Raw genomic sequence first — 24,879 nt, 5'->3', positions numbered from 1 at the left:
CACAATGCTGTACGGTGGCTTTAAGCTGCCAGATGATTCATAATTATTCACATGATGAACAAAGACAAAGAAGACTTCAAACTCAAGCATGTCGTCTTCACCGGGGACAAGGGCAAGACCACTGTGACGGACAGAAAACTCAAGCAACGTCAGTGTTCAGCACACAAACATCACCAAGTTAGTCTTCATGCGAGTGACTGGAAAAAACGTCCATGCTTTGTTAAAGTTCACAAACCACAGATCCATCTGGTGGTTCAAGACACAGACTTCAAGGCATCAAAACTCTTCAATTCCAAATGGAGTTCTGCATAAGAGGACGTTTATCTGAAGTCGCTGAAAGCCACGTGTAAAATATATCCTTCATGTCACTGATGACAAAACTGTTTCTGTTCTCCATATCACCCCAGTCCAGTCCTGTGCTATAGGCTTACTGGTCTGAGCTGAGTCAGACTGGATCGGACCCAACAGAACAGATCAATCTGAATCCTCAAACCATAAAGTCTGTAGTCTGCAGTCCACCCACACCAGGCAGAGCCACACAAAACTGATGAATTCAGAACAGACAAGGCAACTTTACCACGACCTCTGGCCAAAAAGGTAAAATGTCATTTTGGAGCAAACAAAGCAAAACAGAATATAAAAACATAACTCGACTTTAAAAAGACTGAACCAAACCAGACTAGCCGGTGCAGTCAAAGCCAGTCCATTCCAACCTAAACCAGTCCAAACCAAACTGGTGGGGTCCAGTCCAGTTCAGACCAGTTTCGACTAGTTACTCACCATCTATCTCTCCACCGGGGGCGGAGATCTTAGACATGCAGAGGTGGGTGGTGCCGATGACGTCATTGTGACTGGCTCTGTCCCTGGAACGAGGAAGTAAGAAAAGAAGTTTCCTATAACTCCAGAACTTGCCTGAGAATTGTCACATTTTGAAGTTTTATTCAGTATCAAAGTAATCCAGCAATAGTTGTCAGTACATCCACGGATACATTGCAAACAGGAATTGTCAATAGCTAATTCGGCACACTTAATGGTGCCAATTTGCCAAAACATAGACTAAAATACAGCGTGACACAGTTGTCTCACACCTGTCCCACTGTGTCAGACTTTGAAAACCCCTGCTTTAAACTAAAGACATACGAAAATCTTTATTTTCTGGTGAGTTTGTTAAGACAAAATGTAAAAATAAAGTTATGTATCAGTAAAGATTCACCAGTCCAGAATTCTGATCCTCATCTTCTCACACATGGAGGGAAACTAGGGGGGGAAAAGAAAGCATATACTGTATATTGATAATGATGAGTATGGTTGTCTTGGTAGCGCAATAAAGGTGCATAATAATGTGTGTTTGCGCTCTTTGTTTGTGTGTCTCACCCTGATAGGCATGGCCAGACTCTGGTTCCATTGTGGATTGGCATTCTTCTCCAGAATCTTAGTGCAGAGCTGAAAAAGAAAGAAATGCAATACGCCTTAAATAGCTGGTATTTAATGCTGGATTTGGGATCAAATAATGTTCGGATCAAGTGGCCTTGATGGAAGCTGTGGGATGTCACACGCACAGTTTTGCCAGCAAAGTGGATCTCCACAAGAGGATCCACCAGGTTCTTCCTGTTGCTGTCAAACCCCAGAATCTGCCTCATCCCGTCCATGAAGGCATCGTCCACTGCAGACACAGACAGAGACCAAAGAGACAGACGTGAGAAATCTCCAAATCTCTGGTTTTACAGCAGATGGATAAACAATATGTAGAGACGGACTTTGTGGCAGGTCTTCAGCTCTGAAGATCCTCAGGCTGAATGTGGCTCCTCTCAGAGACAGACCAGCGGGTCTCAGCAGGTTTCCTTCTATATCTTCTTTCTCCTCCACACACTCGCGTTTGTCAGCCTGGAAGACAAACAGACACAAACAACAAACAGAGATTTACCGCAGGGCTTCTAATAAAACTTATGTTAGCAGGCATACAGTTAGCAACATGCTAACATTGCTAATGTGCAAACATGTTGGTGTAAAATGCTAGCTTTGAGTATATTAGCATTCATTTCAAAGTACAGCTAAGGCTAACGTCATAGTGGTGTTTTGCTGATCTTCTTCCAGCCAATCAGACTCACCGGTGGCTCATCTCCAGCTGCCAAAACCAACAGGCTGACCTTCAGGTAACCTTTGACCCCAGCAGAGAGGTCGTCGGGGTCACACAGCAGCAGCCATTTCCTCAAGAAGCAGTGTCCTAAAGGGAGGGGAGGGGGCGGGGCTTAAACTAACCAATAATATGCTGGAACCAAGAACTTCAAACTGAGGACCAGGAAATAAAAAAACTCACAGCTCTCTCAGAACTCTCACAGAAATAAAATAAAATAAAACTAATAACTCTAATAACTTATTTATATAAATGAATCTACAGTTTATAGGCTTTCACACAAATGCAACAGCACCAATCCCCAAAAACATTAAGTTCACATGAACGTATACTCACTGTGCTCGTTGTAGACAGTGCCCACATCCAACTGTAAAAAAAAATATCCAAAGATTTTAAGACGTTTTTGCTTTTCACAGAACAAACACAGCGTGAACTATATACTCTGTGTCCAGCACGAAGTACTTCATGTGTCTCTGTCAAGTTACAGCTGCGACGGCGGCAGTTTACCTTGAATTCACCGATCACAGCGTCAGTTCTGAGTGAGCGAGAGTCACACACCTGTCAGGAGAGAGAGAGAGAGAAGTGAACACAACAGGAAGTAAAAAACATGATTTGTAGTGTTACAAAATACGGTGTGGTAATGGTGACAGGTATCATCCAGTGACAGTATGAAAAGATATGTTTCATTTAGAAAAAGAAGATGTCGTGAATGAATGGAACAAAAGGGAGGTGAAAAGTCAGACTCACGGTGATGAAGATCGGTTCATCGAACAAGTCCGACGGAGTCTCAAAGAAGTTCATGAAGAACGTCTGTCGAGAGGAAAACACTCAGGCTGCAGTTTGACAGACAAATAAAAAATCATGTTGTGAAGGAAATCAGACCGTGATGAATAATTCTTGTTTACCTCATCAAAGACCGGGTTGTTGCCTTTTCTAATGCGGGTCCTCTTGGTCTGCCCGGATACCGTTACCTTGACAACAGGCTTGATATTGATGCCCGGCAACTGTCGGCCCTCGATGACCCGCACACGAACCTGGACAGGAAAACATTCGTGTGTTTATTTAAATCCTTCTGCAAGAATCATCATAATGTCTGTTCTGCGTCCTTCATGTGTCGTCTTGGTTGTTCTCGTGGTTTTGTAATATAAGTTCTGTCTCGTGTTCCTTGTGTAATGTGCCAAAATCACCACACTGTGGCACTGTGAGCAGAAACTGATGTGGAACTGATTACATGCAGCCTGAAATCCAGCTTTCGTCATGTTTTTAAGAGACGTGCCTGGAAAATGATATTAGTAGTGTCACAGAAAAGCCTAATGTTAATCTATCTTTAATGAAACCAGGCAAAAGAAAACGTCTCATCAAAACAAACTCATCATGACCTCCATATATATATATACTGCGACCCTGCACAGCACAGACCTGTAAGTCCTGGGGTTTGTTAGGCAGCGGTTTGGTCTGACTGCTGGCTCCTCTCCTCCGCTTCCTCAGCCCTCCGTGGGTGTTGTAGGACGGTGGCGAGCGTTTAGGGGTCTGGGCGGTGGGGGACTCCTGGCCCGAGGGCCCCTGAGGGCCGACGATGACCATGGAGCGTCCGTCGTCGGGGCCCTGGTCCTCCGTCGGCTCCAGCATCATCATACTCTCTGTGTCCTCCTCGCCCAACGTGTCCAGAGAAATCACTGCATTGACAGAAGTCAAATATAGAACGAGCCGATACAGACACGAGATTTAATAAGTACATGACAGATTATGTTACTTGTGACGGTGTCCAGCTCCACACTGGGGTTGTTATGGGGAAGAGCCTCAGGCTGGGGGGGAGGCTGGAAGATTGGAACCGATCCTGGTGGAGGGACGTAGGAGACCTGCAGGGTCAGCGTGGCCTAGTGGAGACAGAGAAAGCACAATTATGTGATTTAATCAGTGCTGGTAATGAGGACTTGATGTTGACGTCCCTAAACATGACTCGGCAGATTACGGGGCTCAGTTGGTGAACTTGCGTTGTTTAATTTCATATTGTGTTTGCCAGCAATGTTTAATTCATTGCAATCATTAGCTCCATTAGTTGACGACACACTTGATGATGATACTGTGGAAATATATGTGTGTACGATATTATGATGCTAATGTTCCTTTAAAAACAGTCAAATAAAGTCCAGAGGAGACAGAAATGAGCAGCTGTTGTATGAAAAGTGTAGGCAGGTGTAGGCTCCTGCATTTACCTTCACCTGCAAAAAGCAATTAAACTTGACTGTAAATTGCTTTAATCAGGTTTGTGTTTGTGGCTCGTTGGTCTAGGGGTATGATTCTCGCTTAGGGTGCGAGAGGTCCCGGGTTCAAATCCTGGACGAGCCCTCTAATACATAATATAATCTTTAAAGATGGTCCTGCAGGATCATGTGAATCTAAGTGTAGATGTTATTTACGACTGCTAAAGAAAAGCTGAGATTTCTGCTTGTGCCTCCAAAGTTTTGCTGTTGCCATAAATATGTCATATAAATTGTGCAGTTTCCTTAATTGTTAAGATTGAGTGTAAATGGCTTTAATTTGATCAAAATGTAATTCTCACTTTGGATGAGAGAGCCCAAGAAACACTCCTTTAAAAACTGTTAAGTCTAGCACCACCACTAAATGACGTTATTGTTAGCGTCAGGCAAATGAGCAGCCATTATATGAACAGTGGTTATGTGTAAAGTGTACGGCTCGTTGGTCTAGGGGTATGATTCTCGCTTTGGGTGCGAGAGGTCCCGGGTCCAAATCCCGGACGAGCCCAGGACTGCCTGTCTATTATATGTTGCTGCGTGATATATGTGATGAAAAGGACAAATGATTAAGCCTGTGTTTGTCTTGCAGCAGCTGAGTGTGAACCAGTCAGAGGTGTAGTCTTCTACAGTTTCCTTTAACAGGAAAAAGCAACTCAAGTCATGAGCTCTAATGTTTCTGTAAACTAAGATATCTGGGTCTGTGTGTACAGCAGCCACAGGTTTGTAGTTACATTCAGGTGCTCCTCCACATCGATTCCAAAACGTATTAACTATCTTATTTAATTAACAGAACAAAACAGACACGAAAAAGACCACTAATAAAATAGATCTAAGACAGTCATTTAGTCGATTATCGAGTCTTAAATTTCATTTTCTGGGACAAAACTTGACGTGGGGAGACATTAGTTCACCTGTTTCCAACAAATAAATTGATTTCAAGCATGTTTTTGTGTTATATTTTTTCCTTTTTGCGATCTCAGCGACTTTTTCTTTATTCAACATACTGAACTGCACTGGGAACAAGTTGAATAATCCCTCCACTGTGGCCTTTTTTTTTAAAAGAACAATTAGTGTTGAAAGGTCGACGTGAGAGTGCATGACTTAAGTCACTTCTTTTAAAATAAAAGCTTCAAATTTAATCCTATTCAAAATGGTAAAAACAGAGAGAAAGAGCAGCATGGTTGTTATTCTGACGCAGGACTGTCTTTCTCTATTTTAGGATCCAGACAGGAAACTCAGAATGATTTATGATTTGTCATTGGTGCATGCTACAATGAGACTGTAAATTAATGTGTGTGTGTGTGTGTGTGTGTGTGTGTGTGCATGCTCACCCCTGTGTTGTTTCTCTTGGTGTCCAGCAGGGAGACGGTGAAGGAGGCGGCCAGGTTGGGAGAGTTGAGCACGTCTCTGAGAGCCAGCCGGCTTTCCCCGAGGAACCTAAACAGACCCACTTCAAATGTCTTCGAGTATTTGGTACGTGAGTACTCGGACTCAGACTTGTGTTAAATGTATCCAGCACATGAGCAATGCTATTAACGTTTGGGACTTAATATATAATATATACATAATATATATCAAGTGAAAAAAAACAGCAGGCTTCTGAAACATGTCATCAATTCAAAACTTCATAGGCAATTCTACTAAAATTAGGAAAAGTCATGAAGTATCAAGGTGAGAAAACAATGTTAAGTGTGTTTCTTGAACATTTAAAAGGGTGCGACTTTGATTTAAAATGTACCTCAAATTTAGGTTGGTTTGGTAGACTTGCTTCCATTTTTTATAATTAACAACACAACCATCATTACCTAAACAAACAATCTCAGTAAATTCACACTTGAGCTACAAACACAGTGAAATGCAACGTTTGGTACAGCAAACCCACTGTGGTCTGAATGTACCACGACAAGGTGATGAATGGATCTGCGAATCAATCAACACATCAGCCGGTGAATGGGTGGAAATATGAGTGAATAAATATTCGACGACCACAATGAGAGGATGACCCGATTCTTTCATGCCTGCCCCCTCCCCTCTGAAGGAACTCCAGCATGCTTGACATCTTGATGAAGCGGAACGCTCCAAAAATAACCTTCTGAAGGGGTGTTTTCAGTCCGACAATGCTGCAGTTCTTATCTGAATTCCTGTACTCTGAGCTATGGGAAGGATTTATCGGTGTTCTGCATGATTAACAATACAAGTGCAAATATAGAAAGAAATCCATAACTTTAACTTAACAAACTTTCAAAGTGACAGATGTACATTTGAATTTAAGCCATTTCGGTGTACGTTACTTGAACTCAAAGCTCGACTTTGGTCACTTGAATTCATGTTAATCGTTCTGTTGGACTTTCGCGAAAAGGTGCGGTCCCTTAAAGTGCAGAATACAGGTTGCCTGAAATGTTCTGTATCAGTGAAGGTGTTTCTGACTACGTCTGACATCTACGACGAAGTCCAGTAAGCTACAGGCTGCTGCCATCCATCTACACTAATCTCATCCCAGAGCCAAGCAGAGCTGGCTGTTGCTTAAAGTAGAGGAAATGGTTCATCATAACAAGTTTAGCTAACCATCGCGGTGGTTTCTCCCACTGCCACCTAGCTGGAATGTTAACATTTGCTAATTAGCACTAGAAACAACGTACAGCTGAGGCTGATGGGAATGTCAATCATTTTGCAGGTGTTTGGTCAAAGTATTGAATAAAGAGTCAAAAGATCATCAAAGTTATTACAGCTTATTATTTTGGGAACACGAATATCTGCACCAACTATCATGACAATCTGTCCAATAGTTGTCGCTTCACTCCATTTCAGCACAAATGTCAACCTCATGACGACACTAGAGGAAAATTCAAGGTATCACCAAAGTCATTAGGATTCAGCCTCTTGGGACTATGAATTCCAGTCTTATCCAACACGTTGCCTTACTGCTAGTGTGGCTAGAAGTTATAACTTGTGTAGAGCATAGAGTATGCTTCCAAAGGTTAAATTAAGACACAGTGCTGTGCAGAAACATTTCTATGTAAATATATTATTTTGTGTAAATTATTTTGGCCTGTAAAAATAATCCTTTGCAGGTACTTCCTGTATTTTTGCTGCAGCGCTACACACCTGTTTCTCCCCATCTTCTCATGGTCTTTGACGACACAGTGCAGCTCTGCTCCGGAGTCCAGAGGAATCCCCTTCAGATCCCATTCAAAACCCTGACAGAGAGACGTTAGATCTCATGAGAAGAAATCGTGACAAGTAAAATGTGTTTTTCGCAGCGTTGAGGTTCAGAATGGTTGTGAGAGTTAACGTTAGCATCTGAAAGAAAAGTATTTTCATTAAAACATCAGTCCCGCAGCTCAAATATGAGAACTGTCCACCAGGAGCAACAAGAAAAGCTTCAATGCTCCTTGACGAAAAGACTTTAGAGGTGTTTTAAATCCATTCATTCTTGTTTTTCTTTTAAGAAATATGTGAGGCAGCACCTTACCTGTGGTCGTCTAAATAGCAAACAATGGATTTGAGGTTGTGAACAAGACGTACCTCGTTCCAAACAGGGTTGGGGTTGTTCTTGATGACCTTTGTCTTCTTCTTAGACCCTTAAGAAAATGGAGAAACAGGAACATTAAGAGTTAGCTTACGAAACAGACAGTTTTGCTAACCGTGCTGTCTTTAGCCTTTAGTCTCTTAGAAAACTGTTCAGTAGCTAATTAGCCAGCAGACTAGTTAGCTAATGTAACCAGCTAACATCGCCTCCTGACAAGTCAGCTAGCAAAACCACAACATGTTAGTGATTGTTGGCTAAGATGCAAATAAGATGTTCAATCAATATTTAGGCTAATTGTGAATACACATATGCCTACAGGCATATTTTCATATATTAACTATGCTAACTATGCTAGTGTGGGAGTGATCTTTAAACCAACCATGACTCAGTGAGCAGAAAATAAACTTTGCAACCACTTGACCTTTCACACACACGCACGCACACACACACGCACACAGTGTGTGTGTGTGTGTGTGTGCGTGTGTTATCGTTCTGTAGCTTCCTGTGACATGGAGTTCTGAGCTCTTATTTCCTGTCTCTTGGGCACTCTGACAGGAAGTGGGACGTAAGACGGACCAATAAACTGCCAAGATTCATCATCAGCTACTTAAGAGCTCACAGAACACACACACACACACACACACACACACACACAAACACACACGAGAATGTGATGTAAATAATCACATTGGGGACGACTATCATCATTTCCATTTGGTTTTATTCAAAACGAGGAATAGATCAAGGTGTTCTTTCCAGATGAAAGGAAACAGAGACAATGACTATTGTCCGATTTTAGAAGCGACTCATTAATTTCCAGGGAATGACCACAAGACAAAGCCTTGAACAGATAAACGAGACTATGAGTCTGCAGTCATGCTAGCAGCTCTGTGAGGCACAGGCTAAATGCTAACGTGCTGGTGTTTGGTTTACCATGTTCACCATCTGCATTCAGCATGTTAGCATGCTATCATTCAGTGATTCGCTGTGGCAGCTGATGGGGATGTCGTTTTCAGCCATGCTAGCAGATCTAGGGACGGCAATGTCGACCACTTTGAGCCACACTGAAATAAAAGTTACCCTGAAATTTTGAATGGACATTCATGGTTCCCTGAGGATGAATACTACTGACTCTGGTGATCCCATGACTTTTTATTTTTGCAAGTCAAATTATTCCCTTATAAATCCAGATATCCATGGTGCCCAGATGGTGAATCTTTCTACCTTTTATGCTAATAAAACCTTTTTAAAACCAATCCAGATATTTAAAACAAAAAGTTTGTTTGCAAAAAGTGTAACATTTTATAGTGACAAGATCCATAAGTAAACATGACAACATCAATGTAAATATGAGATAGATATATCAGAAAGACATATCAGTCTGTAGATTAAAGGGTGGTTGTTGTTTTCCCATTGCACCAGTGAAATATTCAGTTTTGTTCACATTTATCTTAAAAACAAACACTGTGTTGAAAAACAACCAAACAACCAAGAAATCTTGACTGACACTTTGACTCTGGTTAACCAAACATCAGTCAACATCATCACCAATGATCCATACATTACAGGATAAATCAAAATTTCTATTTAAAGTCCATGTTCGTCTACTTTTGGTACCACAACTGATGGTCCACACTGCATGTGTGCACACACACACACACACACACACACACACACACACAGAAAATGGTTGTTTGCTTTCCTGTTTTCCCCACACCTGATATGAGAACACACACACACACACACACACACACACACACACAATGTGTTCTGGCCAGACACAAAAAATGTTCTTACACAAATACCTACGTAAGTGTACCTCCGTTCTTGGAAGATATCTTAAAAAACACCTCCACCCTTCCACAGAGGGGTCGAGAGGGTACGTTATATTTGCGTGTGTGTGTGTGTGTGAACTGTGTAAATCTCCCTAGAGGTGACATCAGAGTTAGCATCTCAGAGACAGGAAGTGGCACAGCATCAACTTCCTGGTTGGTCCAGCTTGGCACAGTTTCTGTCGTGAGCCGAGAATAGAACAAACTGTGACCCACAGTGCTGTGAAATACGTATGGGAAAGCTAACTTTAGACATGGGCTGTGTGTGTGTGTGTGTGTGTGTGTGTGTGTGTGTGTGTGTGTGTGTGTGGCCACTTCAAAAGGATCTAAGAGATGAAGAGTTATTTGGCTGGTTCCCACTTTTAAAAATGAATTTTCTTAACATATACTTAAAGTTTAAGATTAGGATGAAGCAAAAGTCTAAATGTATAAATATGCTAACCTGGTTCCCAAACCTTAATCGCTGCCCACATCTCAAACATTAGCAAGGAATCTGGTGTGTCAATGAATGGATGGCTTTCTCCCTGATTTGAAATTACTGAGCCAATCAGAGCCTTTGTTCGGACCAACGTTAATGACTTTACCAAGCTGTGTTAGATAGGTACATCTTAAAAAACAAAACAAAAATCATCTCAGGATATATTTAAGAGTAACTTAACACCCCCCGATTTTGCTGACTTAAAGTGGTTTAACTTGTTGCGGTGATGTAGAAGTGTACCCCAGGGTGTGTCAGTACACTGTGACATCACTGTTGGGCGTGGTCAGGAGTGCCACAGAGAGGGCAGAGAAACACTGTTCGTTTCAATATTTGCCAAACCGAGTTTTGAAATATTTTTAATTGTGCATTATTGACGTCCATGTTTACTTGCTCGCGGTCTTCTTCTTCACTTCCTTTTTTGGCACATTGCTTTATTTGTTGGCGCATTAGTGCCGCCCTCATGCATGTTCAGAGTGCAAACAGAACTTAAAGACAAGGAGCTACTGGTGGTCAAACTCCACCGAGTACCTTTAAAAAGAAATGTTCATAACCTGAGCCAACTCTGGGTGGAAGCAGATAGCTAAGCTAATAAATTAGCTAATTTAGCTAGCTGTAGGGTTGAGGTTTGATTGCATTTTTTCAAATCTTAGAATCCCTAAAAACTATAACTCTACCTAACTAGACTTATATGTGTGTGTGTGTGTGTGTGTGTGTGTGTGTGTCCAGGCTATATTTAGCATGGGACTGGGATGAAGTTGCCAGTTTTTATTTCTGGTTTCGACGGAGAACAACACTCATCGTTCCAATAACAAGACTTTGTCCGGAAATCCTGCCCTCAGCACACAAACACAAGCACTTGTATTCACATTTAATCACATACACACATGCTTCATCACCTACACCTGCCGACACACGGCCACAAACATGATGTAGAGGTGACTGAAAATAATAGGTAAACTATCTATAAACATTAGCACTCACAACATGGTCAACAAAACAACAACAAAAGCCAAAATCAAACTCCTGAATGTCTCCGGGAAGGGTTTCCATCATAAAAGGTGAAGTTGCTGCTAAAAAGCTGATACACAAATGCTCTCAAAGTGCTGTCAGAAAAGAGTTTGGGTCACAAAAGTCCACCCCACCCTCTGTCTTTTATCTGTCCTCCCACACAGCTTCCTTGCTTTTTTATTATCATCTGTAATTCCTATAAATGGACTTGGTATCTGTTTTCTGGAGGGGAGCTCTGCGCTCTAAATTCCTTAAGTTGTTGCAACCCAGAAACTCTTGACTTGACTCTCCATTACTTTTCCATTAGAATAACCTAAGCTAACCTAATGTTGTGTTTCATTTCAAATACAAACTACGACATTTTACATTAAATTTGATCAGTGCCTCCTGCTCCTCACAACAAAGTATAGAAGTGCAAGCGAGTGTGTGATGGCACCAGGAAACAGTGTCAGGACAAAGGCAGGAAGTTAACAGCCGAGCTCACCTCATTAAGAAGGCAGACACTGACTCGTGGAAAGTACAACAACAAAGTGATGGAAAAACAGAGCAGGTAGCCAAGTCACCTTCGCCGTTTGTCCTCAGTCGAGTTAGTTAAAAAGATGCTCACCTGGAGGCGACTTGAGACGTGCATGATCTGACTTGACTTTGGACTTGAAAGCAAAAACATTCAAGTCTCAGAACAATAAGCATCTAAACTTCAAGGTATCGAGACTTAACTTGGTACTTCCTCTGACAGACTTTAGACCTGACTTGGACTCATCTCGCACTACTATCCCCTGTAGTACTTGTACCACAGAGGATCCTTCTGAAGAACCCCAACGCTCGCATCACAGAAACGTGCTGTAGTTTGCATTTTCTTTCTGGACATTTGGATGGAAACTTGGCTGTGGTAACAATAAATATACTGAAGATGGTACATTTATTTTCCTCCAAAACACAAATATGTGGATGTTTTTTCTTTGCCAAATCACATCATCAATCTTTCGACGTGCACTCTGACATACTCATCATTGCACTAGAGTTTAGTACACCGCACTGCAGTCTATCGTCTCACTACCGAGGCCCTGAATCTCCCATGATCCTCTTACCTCTGAAGGTGACGCTAGCCAGGGGGTCAGAGTGTCTGAGGTTGTTGGCTCGCTGAAGAACACAACGCAACATGGCCGAAACCTCAGCAGAGCACAGCCGAGTCCCGAAACCTGCGATGCTCAAAGAACTCGCCCAGAGAGGGAGGAACCAGGTCCGGCAGGTGATTCAGTTCACCAGGTGAGAGGGATCCAGGGCTGAAGGGACGGCAGGTTACATGGCCCTGGGAACTCTGATGCTGATAATAACCAGTGTGCCTGACCACCAAAACTAACAAACCAAAGACCAGTGGGTCGCAAAGAGGGAGAAAGAAAGAAAAGGTGAAAAAGAAAAACTCTTGTAAAATCAACTCTTTCAGAAATCAAATTCTGCGTCTTTTTTTAAAGGATTGTGAGTGACTCATGTCCTTGTTTGGCAAAATGGAAGTCCCAGCATCGCAAAAACAAATTATCCAATGATTGTTTCCTGTTTTGTCTCACATCATCTGTCTGCATCTGAAACTACGAAATAAAAGCTCTTTGCCTCAAGTACAGAGGTGCCTTCATGGAGCCGGCTTCTCTCTGACTCCCTCGAACACACTCGCAGGGAAAGAGGGCAACAAGTGAGCATGTCGGGAACACACACACCTCACATCCAGAGGAAATCTCAACATTTCCTGTTCTCTTTTCCTCTCTTGTCTCCTGGTTGTGTCCCTATCTCGCCCACATCTTTGCCTCTCCACTTGCCAGCACATTCTCTGCCACCCTCCACCCCTCTCTGTCCTCTAAACCCTCTATCTTACTGTTTGTGTATTTCATGGATTTATTTCAATCTGGTGTTTTCAGTAAGCTGTCAAAGTCTCTCAAGCCGCCAAAAGAATCCTGAACTTTTAATACCATTCCTGTAGAAGAAAAACGCATCAAACTGCCTTAAGAACGATAGAACCTGCATAAATGTGCATTACTACTGATAAATCAATGCTTATTTAAAAGAAAATAAGTCTGCTGAACAACTGTAAATGGTTTTAAAACTTAAAACGAGGAACCTGTTTATTTGCTCAAGGATACAGGATCTCAATACTCAACGTGGACACCAAATTCAAGGACTTTTCAAGATTCAGGGATCCAAAATGGCCTTGTTTTGTGGTAAGACATGACCGCTGTCATTCCAAATCTCAAGGTTTTCTTCAGCCCGAATACATTCAAGGGATTTTCAGACCTGTCACTGATCATCTTGGGTCTCCACTTTTAGAATACAGAGACTACGAAAACACCTGAGTCAGAATCAACGGGGAGGGGGCAATAAGGTCACACAGATGAATGAACAACAGCACGTGCACAGCGAGAGAGCGCCACCTGCAGACATGAATCAGGGCACACACACTCACACTGTCTTATTTGTAGTGAGGCGAGAGAGTCCGAAACAAGAAGAAGAAAACGGGCATCACTTTCTGATAAGGCACGCTTTTTAAAGGGCTTGTAATTAAAGTCCGTTCATATAAACAGATTCTTGTGCTGGTGTTTATCTTTACTGTCTGGTGATGAAGCAGTTATATATGTTGATGATGATAATATGATGTCAGTGAACTGCACACAGCACGCTCACATTTACAAATTAGTCCACAGGACACAAAAGACAACTTCAATGTCCAACTTTAAACATTGTCTTTCAGCTCTACGTGATGTGCTTTAACTCGACCAATGAAATTTTAATCTGCAAACATGTGATCAAAATCTTCTTCTTCAGTTATTTGAAGTAGTTTAAAAGTTGTTTATACGCACTGTGCATCTGTTACTATATGTTGATTAAAATACATTTTTTATGCTCATAATTCAGCCTGATATGTAAACATCATATCTTTGTAAAGGTAGTGATTGCGACTAGTTTAGAATAAAAGTTCAGAGGGTTTGTAAACTGTGTCATTTGAAGAAAATAGTTTTAGCTTCAGCCTCATCTGAGCTTCAGGCTTTATAACCAGTTCTCTCTGCTGTGTGTATTTCATGACCTGACTAACCTGCAGCACCCGTGGCACCAACATGTTTACTGTTCAAACACAGTCGACTGCAGAGAATCAGTGTGAAGAGGTTACAAGGTATTTACAGAGTAGGACTATAAGAGGAAACCTTTGTTTTAGTTTTTAAATCTTTCCCTGTAAAATGTCACTGAAAAGACAGTTAGTTCTGTGGATGATAAGTTAGCTGATATGAAAATAAAAAGACAAATGTTTAGCAAGTGGCAGGTTTGGAGGCAGCAAAGAGCATGACGAGGCAATTTCAGGACTGATATTTGAGTCAGAGCAAAGGCAGCGAGCTAAATTTAGAGACAAAAAAAAGTTGATTTGAGAGACAGATCTTTGATCTTTCTACATCTCGCCTCCTTGACGGCCTTTTAACATAATGAACTCTGGAGGGAAGAAATGATGCAGCAGCTTTTAAGAGCAGAGGCAGCGATCAGGTTTCAAACTGATTAAATATCAGATATCAGCCGGTGAGGAGAGGCTGACAAAAGCTGCAGATGATATTCTGCTGTTCTGTGATGCTGCCATGATGTCCCCCTGAACACTGGATATCTTTTCAGTCTTAAATGTTCTTGAACACATTTTGCCTTTATTTTAGTCAGAGTTACAGGAAACGTGGAGGTGACGTTCAATAAAGGTCTTTGGTTGGACTTGAACACAGGATGTCACCATTACATGGCTCACATTTCATAGTGCTCAACCACTAAGACGGCGTTTTGTTTTTTTTTCAAAATAAGGCACATTTTAAATTGGTATGTTATATAAGCTTTAGTTTTGTGAGTAAAAAAATGTAATGAGTTCTTATTTAAGAAATAATCCAAGAAAAGCTGTGCAGTTATTGAAATATAACGTACAACACAGAGGCTAATTATCGCTCATAACTGCCCAGGATGGAGTATATTATTCCACTTATATATATATATATATATATATATATATAATGTATGCTCCCTGTTTAGCTCCTTATCATGGATGAAATCTTTCCAACACAACTGGTCCTACTGGTTGGTTGGGCTGCCCGCACATCCAGTAAACTCTCTTTTTACCCCAACTAACCTGTGAGGTTCATCCACAGTATATTATTACATGTTTGAGAGCAACATCTCACATTAGACCAGAAGAACATGGAAAGACACGAGAAGACAGCTAGACAGATAAGCTCAATAATGCACTCTGATTTGTCCCGATATAGAAAATAAAGGACTCGGCAGAAGAAACGCCTGCTTTGTCCATTTCCCGTCATGCATGAGGACACCTCAGAGCGTGTGATGGCTGACTTATAGAACATCTTCTCCTTGAGTATTTATTATCGATGCGATTGGTTACCTGATGCAGAAACACTGGTGTCATTATGCAGCTTTTAAACAGTTCAACTATTCATGACATTTATTAGCTAGCGTTACTGATTCACTTTACTCCAGCACAGATTTTCAACCTACTCATGTACAATATTTTCTGTGTGTGTGTGTGTGTGTGTGTGTGGAGACACGCTGCAGGCACTGCCCTATATTACACAGGGAAACTTTTGTGCCGCAAAATAGACAATGTGTCATGAGTTCATGACACATTTATTGTAAGTTAGAAAACTCAACTTTGCTTCTTATTTACACACACACACACACACACACACACACACACACACACACTGTTGTATTCTACTGAACTGAAATACTGAGTGAAAAATGGCACCAGATGGAAAGTCAGCAAAGTTATGACAATTCATCCTGAGGGAGTCAAGGAATCGCCAGTGTCGTTAGGACACGTCGTCCGGTCCACAAAGCAGATGTTGAGATATTTCACTTCATTGAGCTGCCGGTGGCTGGTGGGTTCATCCTCTGGGGACCATGAATGTGCGCACAGCTCCATCTGACAGCTGTTGAGCTATTTCAGTCTGCACCAAAGTGGTGCAACCGCAGAGCTGCACCACTGGCACCAGATCCTCCTGTGCCAGCCTCATATGGTAGTGAGGTGAGGGTGTGAGAGGGAGGCTGAGAGATGGAGGGCCCCCAAGGATAAACTCTGCTGAGAGAGTGATGGTAACTATAAACACTGAGGACACACACACACACACAGACCTCCTCATAACAGCTGATATTTCTTCCTCTCTGTCACTGCTCTGTTTTATCTCCTTCATCTCTCTCTCTTCCTTCCATCCTTGTCTCTCTCCTGCAGCTTTATTATCAGCCTTATTATTATTAACCCACTGTGGTCTGTATCTCTACTGCTTCCTCCTCTCTCTCTCTCTCTGCCCCACCCCAAACAGACTGGTAGCCATGAAAGACTTTCCAATAATAACCTCAGCTGTTAGAGAGTGGGGGGGGGGGGGGGGGGGGTCAATGTTTTCTTACTTACTTACTGAAATATCTCTTTTCACACACACACACACACACACACACACACACACCACCCCTACCTTCATAGGTGACGGAGCAGTAGGCATCACTGACGTCATCGTCCGGCGTTTGCAGACGTTCTGCGCACAGAATAAACACACGCAGCATGGCTCACACACACACACACACACACACACACACTGCAGAGCTCTGTCAAATCCCGCCGACGCACGCCGCGAGGTCCATATATGGGCGTAGAAATATCCTTAAAATGAGGAGAGATCCATAACAGAGGAGAGAAAGTGGACGAGAGACGCAGAGGACGAATAGGGACTGAGAGAGCGACTGTTAGAGCTGCAGCTCTCAGCTGTCTCGCTCGCCCCCCTACTCTCTCTCTCTCTCTCTCTCTCACACACACACACACACACACACAGAGCAAGCATGGTGGACTGGCTGACTCATGCACACACACACACATACACACTCACTCACACACACTGTCCCTTCAATCACAACTGGCTTAAAGGGCCAACAACACACACACACACACACACACACACACACACAGTAGCCTCTATTCTCAGGTCACACATGCCTGCACACAATCAACAATCCAAACTCTGCCAACTTAAACCAACACACGTGGGGAGCTCACACACACACACACACATAGACACACACACACACACACACACACACACACACACACACATAGACACACACACACGCTGACAAAGGGTTGGAGTGTGTCGGGAGAATGTGCTCGTTGATGCAGATTTGTGCAGAGACAGAAAGAGACAACAGGGTGTAGCATTATTATGTTAAAGAGGAAATATGAATGAATGAATCACACGTTTGAAAATACATCAACAGACAGACAGTAAGGAGTGACTAAGGGCGTGGTCACACCCTGGTCGCCACGGAAACACGACCCCGCGACTCATCTCTTAAGGCCCGGTCGCACCAGAAAGGTTTTGGCAGCTCGGTGACGTAGCGACTGCTCCCGCAGCTAGTTGAACTACCGGCGAGTTAACGGCTAACAGGCTAGCAAAATGCTATGATGCTAATGCTAGCGCCAGATTAGATGAGCGGGGGTGATGAAATTCAAATGAAATATAAAGATAAAATGATCTGTTCTGAGCTGATGACGTATGTCGTACATGTTCAGTAATGGGGGCAGACTGTGGGGGCCCCTCTATTTATAGTCTGACCCACTGGGCTTCAGTCATATTTAGGGTGTGTGTGTGTGTGTGTGTGTGTGTGTGCTTACAGGAAGTATGCTAACTTCAGGGGTCGCTGTGGGGGAGATAAAAATAAAAAGCTCTAATATACATTTACTCAAGTACTGAATTATCTGACAGCTCCAGTTACTAGTTACGTTACAAATTAAGAGTTTACATGCAGAATATATATGAAGGACTTTCAAAATATGATGGTATAGTATATCAAATTTGGGCTAAACGATTAGCCGCCCAATAAATGTTTTGATAAACACTTTATATTTTCACTTCAGTCCTCCTAGTTTTTAACCCTTTTCACCAACAATCATGTTATATTTTGTTATATGTCGTTAGCAAACGGTTGAAGTTGGATCTAAATGACACTGCCTGCTTGCAACAGCGTCTGCCATCACATCAATTAGAGCGTATTGATCCTGTAAATGTTCCTCTCCGGAGAGGCTGCAGTCATCGAATCTCCTCTGAGACTCCAGAGCTGATGGAGGATGAAGGAGAGCAACCTGCAGATTGATTAGTGTTGTTTGCGTTACTCAGTTTGATTTCTGAAGACCTATGTTATGATAAAGCCAATCTCATTTCCAAAAGAGAACTATTACTGTAATAGTGTGATTAAATGGACACGTAGACAGTGCAGGTGTCTTAATGTCCCTGCTAAACTGTACTTTGTAGTAACATACAAGCACCACAAGATGGCAGCAGCTGCATTTGAAGTACCGTCCTGTGCGAGACACTGAATTGTCCACGACACGGCCCTGCAAATGTTTCACAATAAAAGCCTTGTCACTGAAACGCTAGAGGGCTTTTATTTGAAGTGGATACAGGAAGTGTTGAGTTTGTATTAACAGCATAATATATATAATATAATATATATATATAAGCTCTAATGTAAGCCTGCTTCATATATAAAGGCTCTCTTTATTTGCAGTTGAGGTCATTAAAGGCCCTGGCCACTATTTGAGACCTGACGGTACGCCTGTAATATGATAAATATATATATAGGCTTTTAATTATTGGGACTTCAGTGGGACTTTAAAGTAACAGATGTTTTAGATAAAAGCTTAACATGTTGCAGATGCTGTATGTGCTTTCAATAACTTATTCTTAAATCTTAAAGTTACACGTAAAGTGGGAACTTTATTTCTCTCTTTTTCCTGTATGATGGAGACTCCGTTTCATGTTGATGTATTTAAAGTTTTGCGTGTATTAATGTTCAACAAAGGATTTGTCAGACGCTTTTTCAATGCTTGAGCTTTTTAATTGCGTATAAGACAAGAAAAAAAGGAAAGGCCTAAAAGGCTTCAGTCCTTACAGTGATGGGAAAGAAGTTTGGAGCACTACATGCAAGAGCCAACAGATGATGAAGACACCCAGATAATCACACATCCACCCGACTCCTGCCGTGGTGACAGTCGCTGCGTGCTTCTCTCTCATACCCAAAGAGATATCACAGCTTTTTGGCGCAGACGTACGGCTTTGTGTAAGAGCAAGGCTGGTCGTCGAACTTCTTCTCATCTGTAGAAAGACAGAGGGGGTTACTTAGGGTCTGCTTACCTTCTCAGACAACCAAAGAACCATATATGTACTTTCATTCTTTTAATTTACTACTAGAGAGGCATTTAAACCAAAACAAGACATAACAATACAGCCGTGAATCTGTTTTGGACGTTTGTTAATATATATGGAAGCCCATTCATGGAGCACTTAAAGTGACTGAAGATGACATCATTTCCTTTAACACGCTGCTACACTTCCATTAAATGAATATGAATACATGCATGTTGGCGCTGCAGCAGGAAAAATGTGATGTTTTAATAACTTCATGACTGGCTGCATCAAACGCTGCGCACAAACCTAAAGATACAGCACCAACTTCACGTCTCTTGTCAAGCCAAGATATTATTTAAGAGGTTTCAGCGTGCCACTTTGTCTTGAAGCCAGTGTAAACAGTCGCTCCTGGAGTCATGAAGTGTTGTCCTGGCAACCTTACAAATGAGTTGCTTTGGCGAACTTGTTATTCTCGTTTATTGTGCCTCGTCGGCATTTGAGAATTCTTTACCAAACCCTGCTGAGATCTCAGCTATGTATAAATTTACCTCCAAAGTTCATCAGCACACAGTGTGCAGACTCTCGATGATCAGGCTGACCTGGAGCCCAGTAGTTGAACTTAAAAGGTGTACCATCACTCCAGAGCCAGGTGTTCTGCTGTAAGATTAGAATACGACACATGTAATGCAATACAGTGGACGGCACGGCTTAAACAAACTTGGTGTTAGTAACTTTCAGATGTGGTGTAATCAGTAACATACCTGTACCGCATCAGAGCCTCCAATCCATGTGAGTGGATAGGTCTCGGTGGTCTTCAGTATCATGTTCTGAATCTCGTGATGCTCATCCAAGCTGTGCACCGATGCGAGGTTTCCACCGTAGAACTGACAGTTTATCTACGCAACGACGGAGAGAGCGGAGCCACACATATGACGCAATGCATATCGCGAGTATTAACAAGGTTAATAACAGCAGAATGCATTCTGCACTGAATCCAAATCATCCTGATTACCTCAGCGTCAGCCCAAGTCCTGGCTGTGGGCACATAGTGGAAACAGCGGCCATTGTAACCAGTCCAACCAGTGGGACAAGATGTTCTCGCTGATTTGTAGCAGTTCCCTGAAAACAAATTTAGAAAAGAATTGAACATGAGAGGCACCAAATCAGGTCTTCACTGATGCACCAGAGCTACAGATGTTATATATATATATATTAATGCAACTTTATTTTTGGGGGGGTTCATGTTGATTGCAGTGAGAGTGAACCAAAAGGGAAAAGCTCACCTTCTTCATGGAACGGTCCTGTCCTTTCACCGGGCATGGCATCTTGATAAATAAAGATGAAATATATGCTCAGATTAATAAAAGGACAGCAGGACATATTTAGAGAGGAACAACAGTAAATCTGGCTGCTGCTCACCAGCAGCACCGATCAGAGCCATCACGGCACAGACGAGCAGAGACGCAGCCTTCATGGTTGAGATGATGCAGATGGTAAAACTGTTATCTTCATTAAAGAGAGACAGACATGTCAGTAATACTCCTGAGAGGACGGGACTGGTGGGTCAGTCCTGGTGATACGAGCAGAGCAGAAGAAAAGAGGAGAGAGTTGAAGCAAACCTTCTGCAGGATTATCTTCTCTTCTCGGGGTCAGCTTGTAGCTTCAGTCTTCCTGTGTGGAGGTGCTGACCAAGAGAAAGACCAGCTCTTATATACAGTTACTTATCTGTCTGTCTTTGTTTAAGGTAAATACCTAATCCTACTCCACCCGAGTGTGTGGTTATAAAATCAACATCCGTCTGTAAGGGTTATCAGATTTAATATATCAAATGACACCGTTCCCACTCTGTTGTTTACTTTAAAGGCTAATCAATGTTCAAACAAGGAGACAGTGAAAGTCTTATATATATTAAATGTTCACGCCAAATGACACAGTGCAACATTATGGTATCTCTAATATATATATAATATATTAGGTTATATTACATGATATGATGTCAGGTATTTAGTGGGATGACTGTGAGGACTGTGACTCAGATTTAAAGTGTAATTACGACACCTCTGTCATAAAAACACACAGGGAACTATTAACTATTTAACCATTCAGAGGCATGTAGAGGCCAACTGATTTTATAGCATGTAGGACAGACAATATAGCACTGCATCGCATTTTCTTCACTGGAGGGGCATCCCAGAAGGCACTGCATCGCATTTTCTTCACTGGAGGGGCATCCCAGAATGCACTGCATCGCATTTTCTTCATTTTCAGGGCACCCTGTCACGTTCTTGCACATTGGGCCACAGTAGAGGGCACTTTATCATGTCTTATCTACCATCGGGGCATCCAAGAGAGCACTTCTGTGAGCCCACCAGTGGTCATGGTCCATCCAGAAGGAATAGGCTAAGTAGCCTAGCAGTAGTTTACTCAGTGAGCAGTAAATTCAGATTTCATACAACTGGGGAAACGTGCAAACTAAAACTCTCTACATACCACTGAGGTACGTGAGAAAACGTGTTTTTTTGTAATGTGGGTGGACTGACCTTTTAGTGGAGCTGCTGCCAGGTACAGTTCATATTATCTGGATTAATGTGAATCAGGGTGTTGCTGAAGACCTTTCATACTCCTTTCATAGGTTGAAGATTGCTGTTATCTTTATGATTTACATTCACAGTTCCTTGTCTGTAAATTCTATAGAACTGGGGAACAAAAATTTTTTTTTTTCTGATGCAACGTAACTGAGGGCAGAGCAAGACGCCAAAACTGTAGAGTTGGAGGGAGTTTGGATCCCAATGGGGCAGTCCATGATAAAAGCAGTGTATTAGGTATTTTGGTAGATAAAATTTATATAGTTTGCATGAAAAAATGTGCCAGGCCTTTTAGCCAACATGGCGCGTCTCTGCAGACGTTTCACTCGTCCATTTTTAGCAAAAAAAAGAAAGAAATCAGTAGTTGAAGTTGGGATCAATCAGAAACAGAGCCTTGAGAACTTTGTGTTGAACTTGTTGATGGTCTCTGTTGAAGCTTCTGGTAATGTTTCTGAAAGAAGCAGAAAATACACAACGTGAGGCCGAGTGTGTGTGTGAGAGTGTGTTTTCTGTGCGTCTGTGTCCGAGTGTACCTGCAGGTTGTTGTAGTGTCTCTGGCTGCTGCAGTGGAGGTCCTTGGCGGTGCTCGCGTTCAGGTAGAAAACAGAGCACAGGTTACAGAAGTACCCTGGTTTGGGGACCACGAACTCCTGACCTGAAGACCCTTCCTCCACACATTCCTCCAGTGTCCTGCCCAGCAGCGGACTTTCTGCAGTTAAAATCACGAGTACACATTTAAGAAACAGTCCCGATATGTCATCGTGTCTCTGCTGCATCATTTTGAAATGTCATTTTTACTGTGAAGACAAAGATCATATCCAAAACATCACTGAAGGCCTTCACTTCAGAGAACCTCGACAAACCCAGCTAATGCACCAGTTTGTATGATTTGTATTCAAAATATTACAGATTCCGGGGTTTTTTTTGTATAATAGCCACCAAAACAAAACAAATCAAAAGACTAGAAGCTGCTGTCACTCCTAAATTGATTGACAGAATATTGCTTCATCTTCTTTTACATGAATGCTGACTTTTTGTCCTCTTTTATTGATTATTACTCAAGATCTAAAACAACCTGACAACTTCCATGGCCATCAGTAGTGTTCACAATATTTCTACTGAGAGGATAAACTTGTAATACTTTAATACTACAGGTTTCTGACTGGAGGCAGCTCATTCAGCAGCTTCTCTGTCAGAAGTACATCAGAAGAGTAACTGTTGTCCGTTTACAGCGCAGCCAAACAAACTCAGGTTGTTTAATTAAGAAGTGGGTCAAAGAAGCAAGTCAATAATAATTTAATCTTGATTTCTCCTGAATGTTTCACAGTGTTTACACAGTGTATAGTGATGTTGTTCTGCAGAACTAGAAGAAACGCTCCTGTGTTTTTGGTATTTACAGAGGGAAAGTGCTGGGATGATGCTGGGCGTCTTATTCTTTGCCCATTTGTCTGTGCCAAGAGGATCAGAGGCATCAAGTATCTGCCAAGAGCACAAACACTCATCGGTTTTTGTGTCATCAGTCTCATATATAACCTGAAGACTCTACATCTCATTTCATGTCTATTTATTTTTCTAAAATAGATATGCCTCAATGCTGCTTGTGGAATGAAGCAACAAGTGACATGAACAGGAGCTCGAATGCATTTCATCACAAGTCTCAAGCGTTGAAACAAGCTGGTCTATGAGTTTGTGTTACATCTACAGTTTAATTTCCCACATCGCAAATATTAAACAACATTGTAGGTCAAACACAAAAATAATACCAGGTTATAATTTAACAATGAATAAAATGTGTAATTAATGCAATAATTTCTTGGTAAAGACTAGCAATGGTAATTAATACCTAAGAAATAATTTCAGCATTATTTACTGGCAATAACTTGTGTTTTCCTGGAATTTCCTTGTGATTGTTAAAGTATAATACTGCTAATACTCCATGATTATTGTGACAACCTGGTTTTAACAGCAGTGTAATACAATTATTAGTCCTCTCTTTCCCCCCTTTTTCATCAAAATGTTTCTACTAGTTACTAGGAACTATTGTTACTGCTAGAATTCCTGGGAATTGGTTGGTTTTTACCCAACCAGTAAAGGTGAGTGTGTGTTTTCAACATTTCTGATATGTGGCTTTTTTGTTTGTTTGTTTTGGATTTACAGACAAGGAACTGTGAGTGTAAATCATAAAGATAACAGCCACGGCAATCTTCAACCTATGAAAGGAGTATGAAAGGTCTTCAGCAACACCCTGATTCACATTAATCCAGATAATATGAACTGTACCTGGCAGCAGCTCCACTAAAAGGTCAGTCCACCCACATTACAAAAAAACACGTTTTCTCACGTAGCTCAGTGGTATGTAGAGAGTTTTAGTTTGCACGTTTCCCCAGTTGTATGAAATCTGAATTTACTGCTCACTGAGTAAACTACTGCTAGGCTACTTAGCCTATTCCTTCTGGATGGACCATGACCACTGGTGGGCTCACAGAAGTGCTCTCTTGGATGCCCCGATGGTAGATAAGACATGATAAAGTGCCCTCTACTGTGGCCCAATGTGCAAGAACGTGACAGGGTGCCCTGAAAATGAAGAAAATGCGATGCAGTGCCTTCTGGGATGCCCCTCCAGTGAAGAAAATGCGATGCAGTGCTATATTGTCTGTCCTACATGCTATAAAATCAGTTGGCCTCTACATGCCTCTGAATGGTTGAATAGTTAATAGTTCCCTGTGTGTTTTTATGACAGAGGTGTCGTAATTACACTTTAAATCTGAGTCACAGTCTTCGCAGTCATCCCACTAAATACCTGACATCATATCATGTAATATAACCTAATATATTATATATATATTAGAGATATCAT

The 24,879-nt window shown here is 41.9% G+C and overlaps 2 protein-coding genes and 2 non-coding genes across 4 annotated transcripts in view; 2 read left to right on the top strand and 2 right to left on the bottom strand.

Moving 5' to 3' along the window:
* dysf (dysferlin, limb girdle muscular dystrophy 2B (autosomal recessive)) overlaps window positions 1-16,822 on the bottom strand; it is a 69,386-nt gene extending 52,564 nt beyond the window's left edge. The window contains exons 1-16 of the mRNA XM_070929750.1: window positions 16,735-16,822; window positions 7,918-7,973; window positions 7,498-7,589; window positions 5,724-5,829; window positions 3,888-4,011; window positions 3,554-3,810; window positions 3,040-3,168; window positions 2,882-2,944; window positions 2,642-2,692; window positions 2,471-2,501; window positions 2,109-2,224; window positions 1,758-1,884; window positions 1,560-1,663; window positions 1,375-1,443; window positions 1,214-1,257; window positions 781-863 (exon numbers count right to left, since the gene is read on the bottom strand). Coding sequence (XP_070785851.1) covers window positions 781-863; window positions 1,214-1,257; window positions 1,375-1,443; window positions 1,560-1,663; window positions 1,758-1,884; window positions 2,109-2,224; window positions 2,471-2,501; window positions 2,642-2,692; window positions 2,882-2,944; window positions 3,040-3,168; window positions 3,554-3,810; window positions 3,888-4,011; window positions 5,724-5,829; window positions 7,498-7,589; window positions 7,918-7,973; window positions 16,735-16,822 — 1,540 coding nt within the window. The remainder of the gene's footprint in view (window positions 1-780; window positions 864-1,213; window positions 1,258-1,374; window positions 1,444-1,559; window positions 1,664-1,757; window positions 1,885-2,108; window positions 2,225-2,470; window positions 2,502-2,641; window positions 2,693-2,881; window positions 2,945-3,039; window positions 3,169-3,553; window positions 3,811-3,887; window positions 4,012-5,723; window positions 5,830-7,497; window positions 7,590-7,917; window positions 7,974-16,734) is intronic.
* On the top strand, window positions 4,412-4,483 carry trnap-agg (transfer RNA proline (anticodon AGG)). Its single transcript has one exon. It is a non-coding gene; the product is annotated as a tRNA-Pro (tRNA).
* trnap-ugg (transfer RNA proline (anticodon UGG)) lies at window positions 4,829-4,900 on the top strand. Its single transcript has one exon. It is a non-coding gene; the product is annotated as a tRNA-Pro (tRNA).
* Window positions 16,823-19,146: 2,324 nt separating the features above from the next.
* LOC139305857 (type-2 ice-structuring protein-like) lies at window positions 19,147-21,109 on the bottom strand. Its single transcript, XM_070929809.1, has 7 exons — window positions 21,057-21,109; window positions 20,857-20,943; window positions 20,721-20,762; window positions 20,450-20,556; window positions 20,199-20,333; window positions 19,986-20,094; window positions 19,147-19,404 (listed from the first exon to the last, which is right to left on the bottom strand). The coding sequence occupies exons 2-7, from the start codon at window positions 20,909-20,911 to the stop codon at window positions 19,337-19,339; spliced, it is 516 nt and encodes a 171-aa protein (XP_070785910.1). The 5' UTR covers window positions 20,912-20,943; window positions 21,057-21,109; the 3' UTR covers window positions 19,147-19,336.
* Window positions 21,110-24,879: the final 3,770 nt, after the last annotated feature.

Source organism: Enoplosus armatus, chromosome 23, assembly GCF_043641665.1.
Source record: "Enoplosus armatus isolate fEnoArm2 chromosome 23, fEnoArm2.hap1, whole genome shotgun sequence".
Taxonomy (NCBI): domain Eukaryota; kingdom Metazoa; phylum Chordata; class Actinopteri; order Centrarchiformes; family Enoplosidae; genus Enoplosus; species Enoplosus armatus.
Note: the sequence above shows the minus strand (reverse complement) of the source record. Positions and strands in the feature narration are given on the sequence as shown.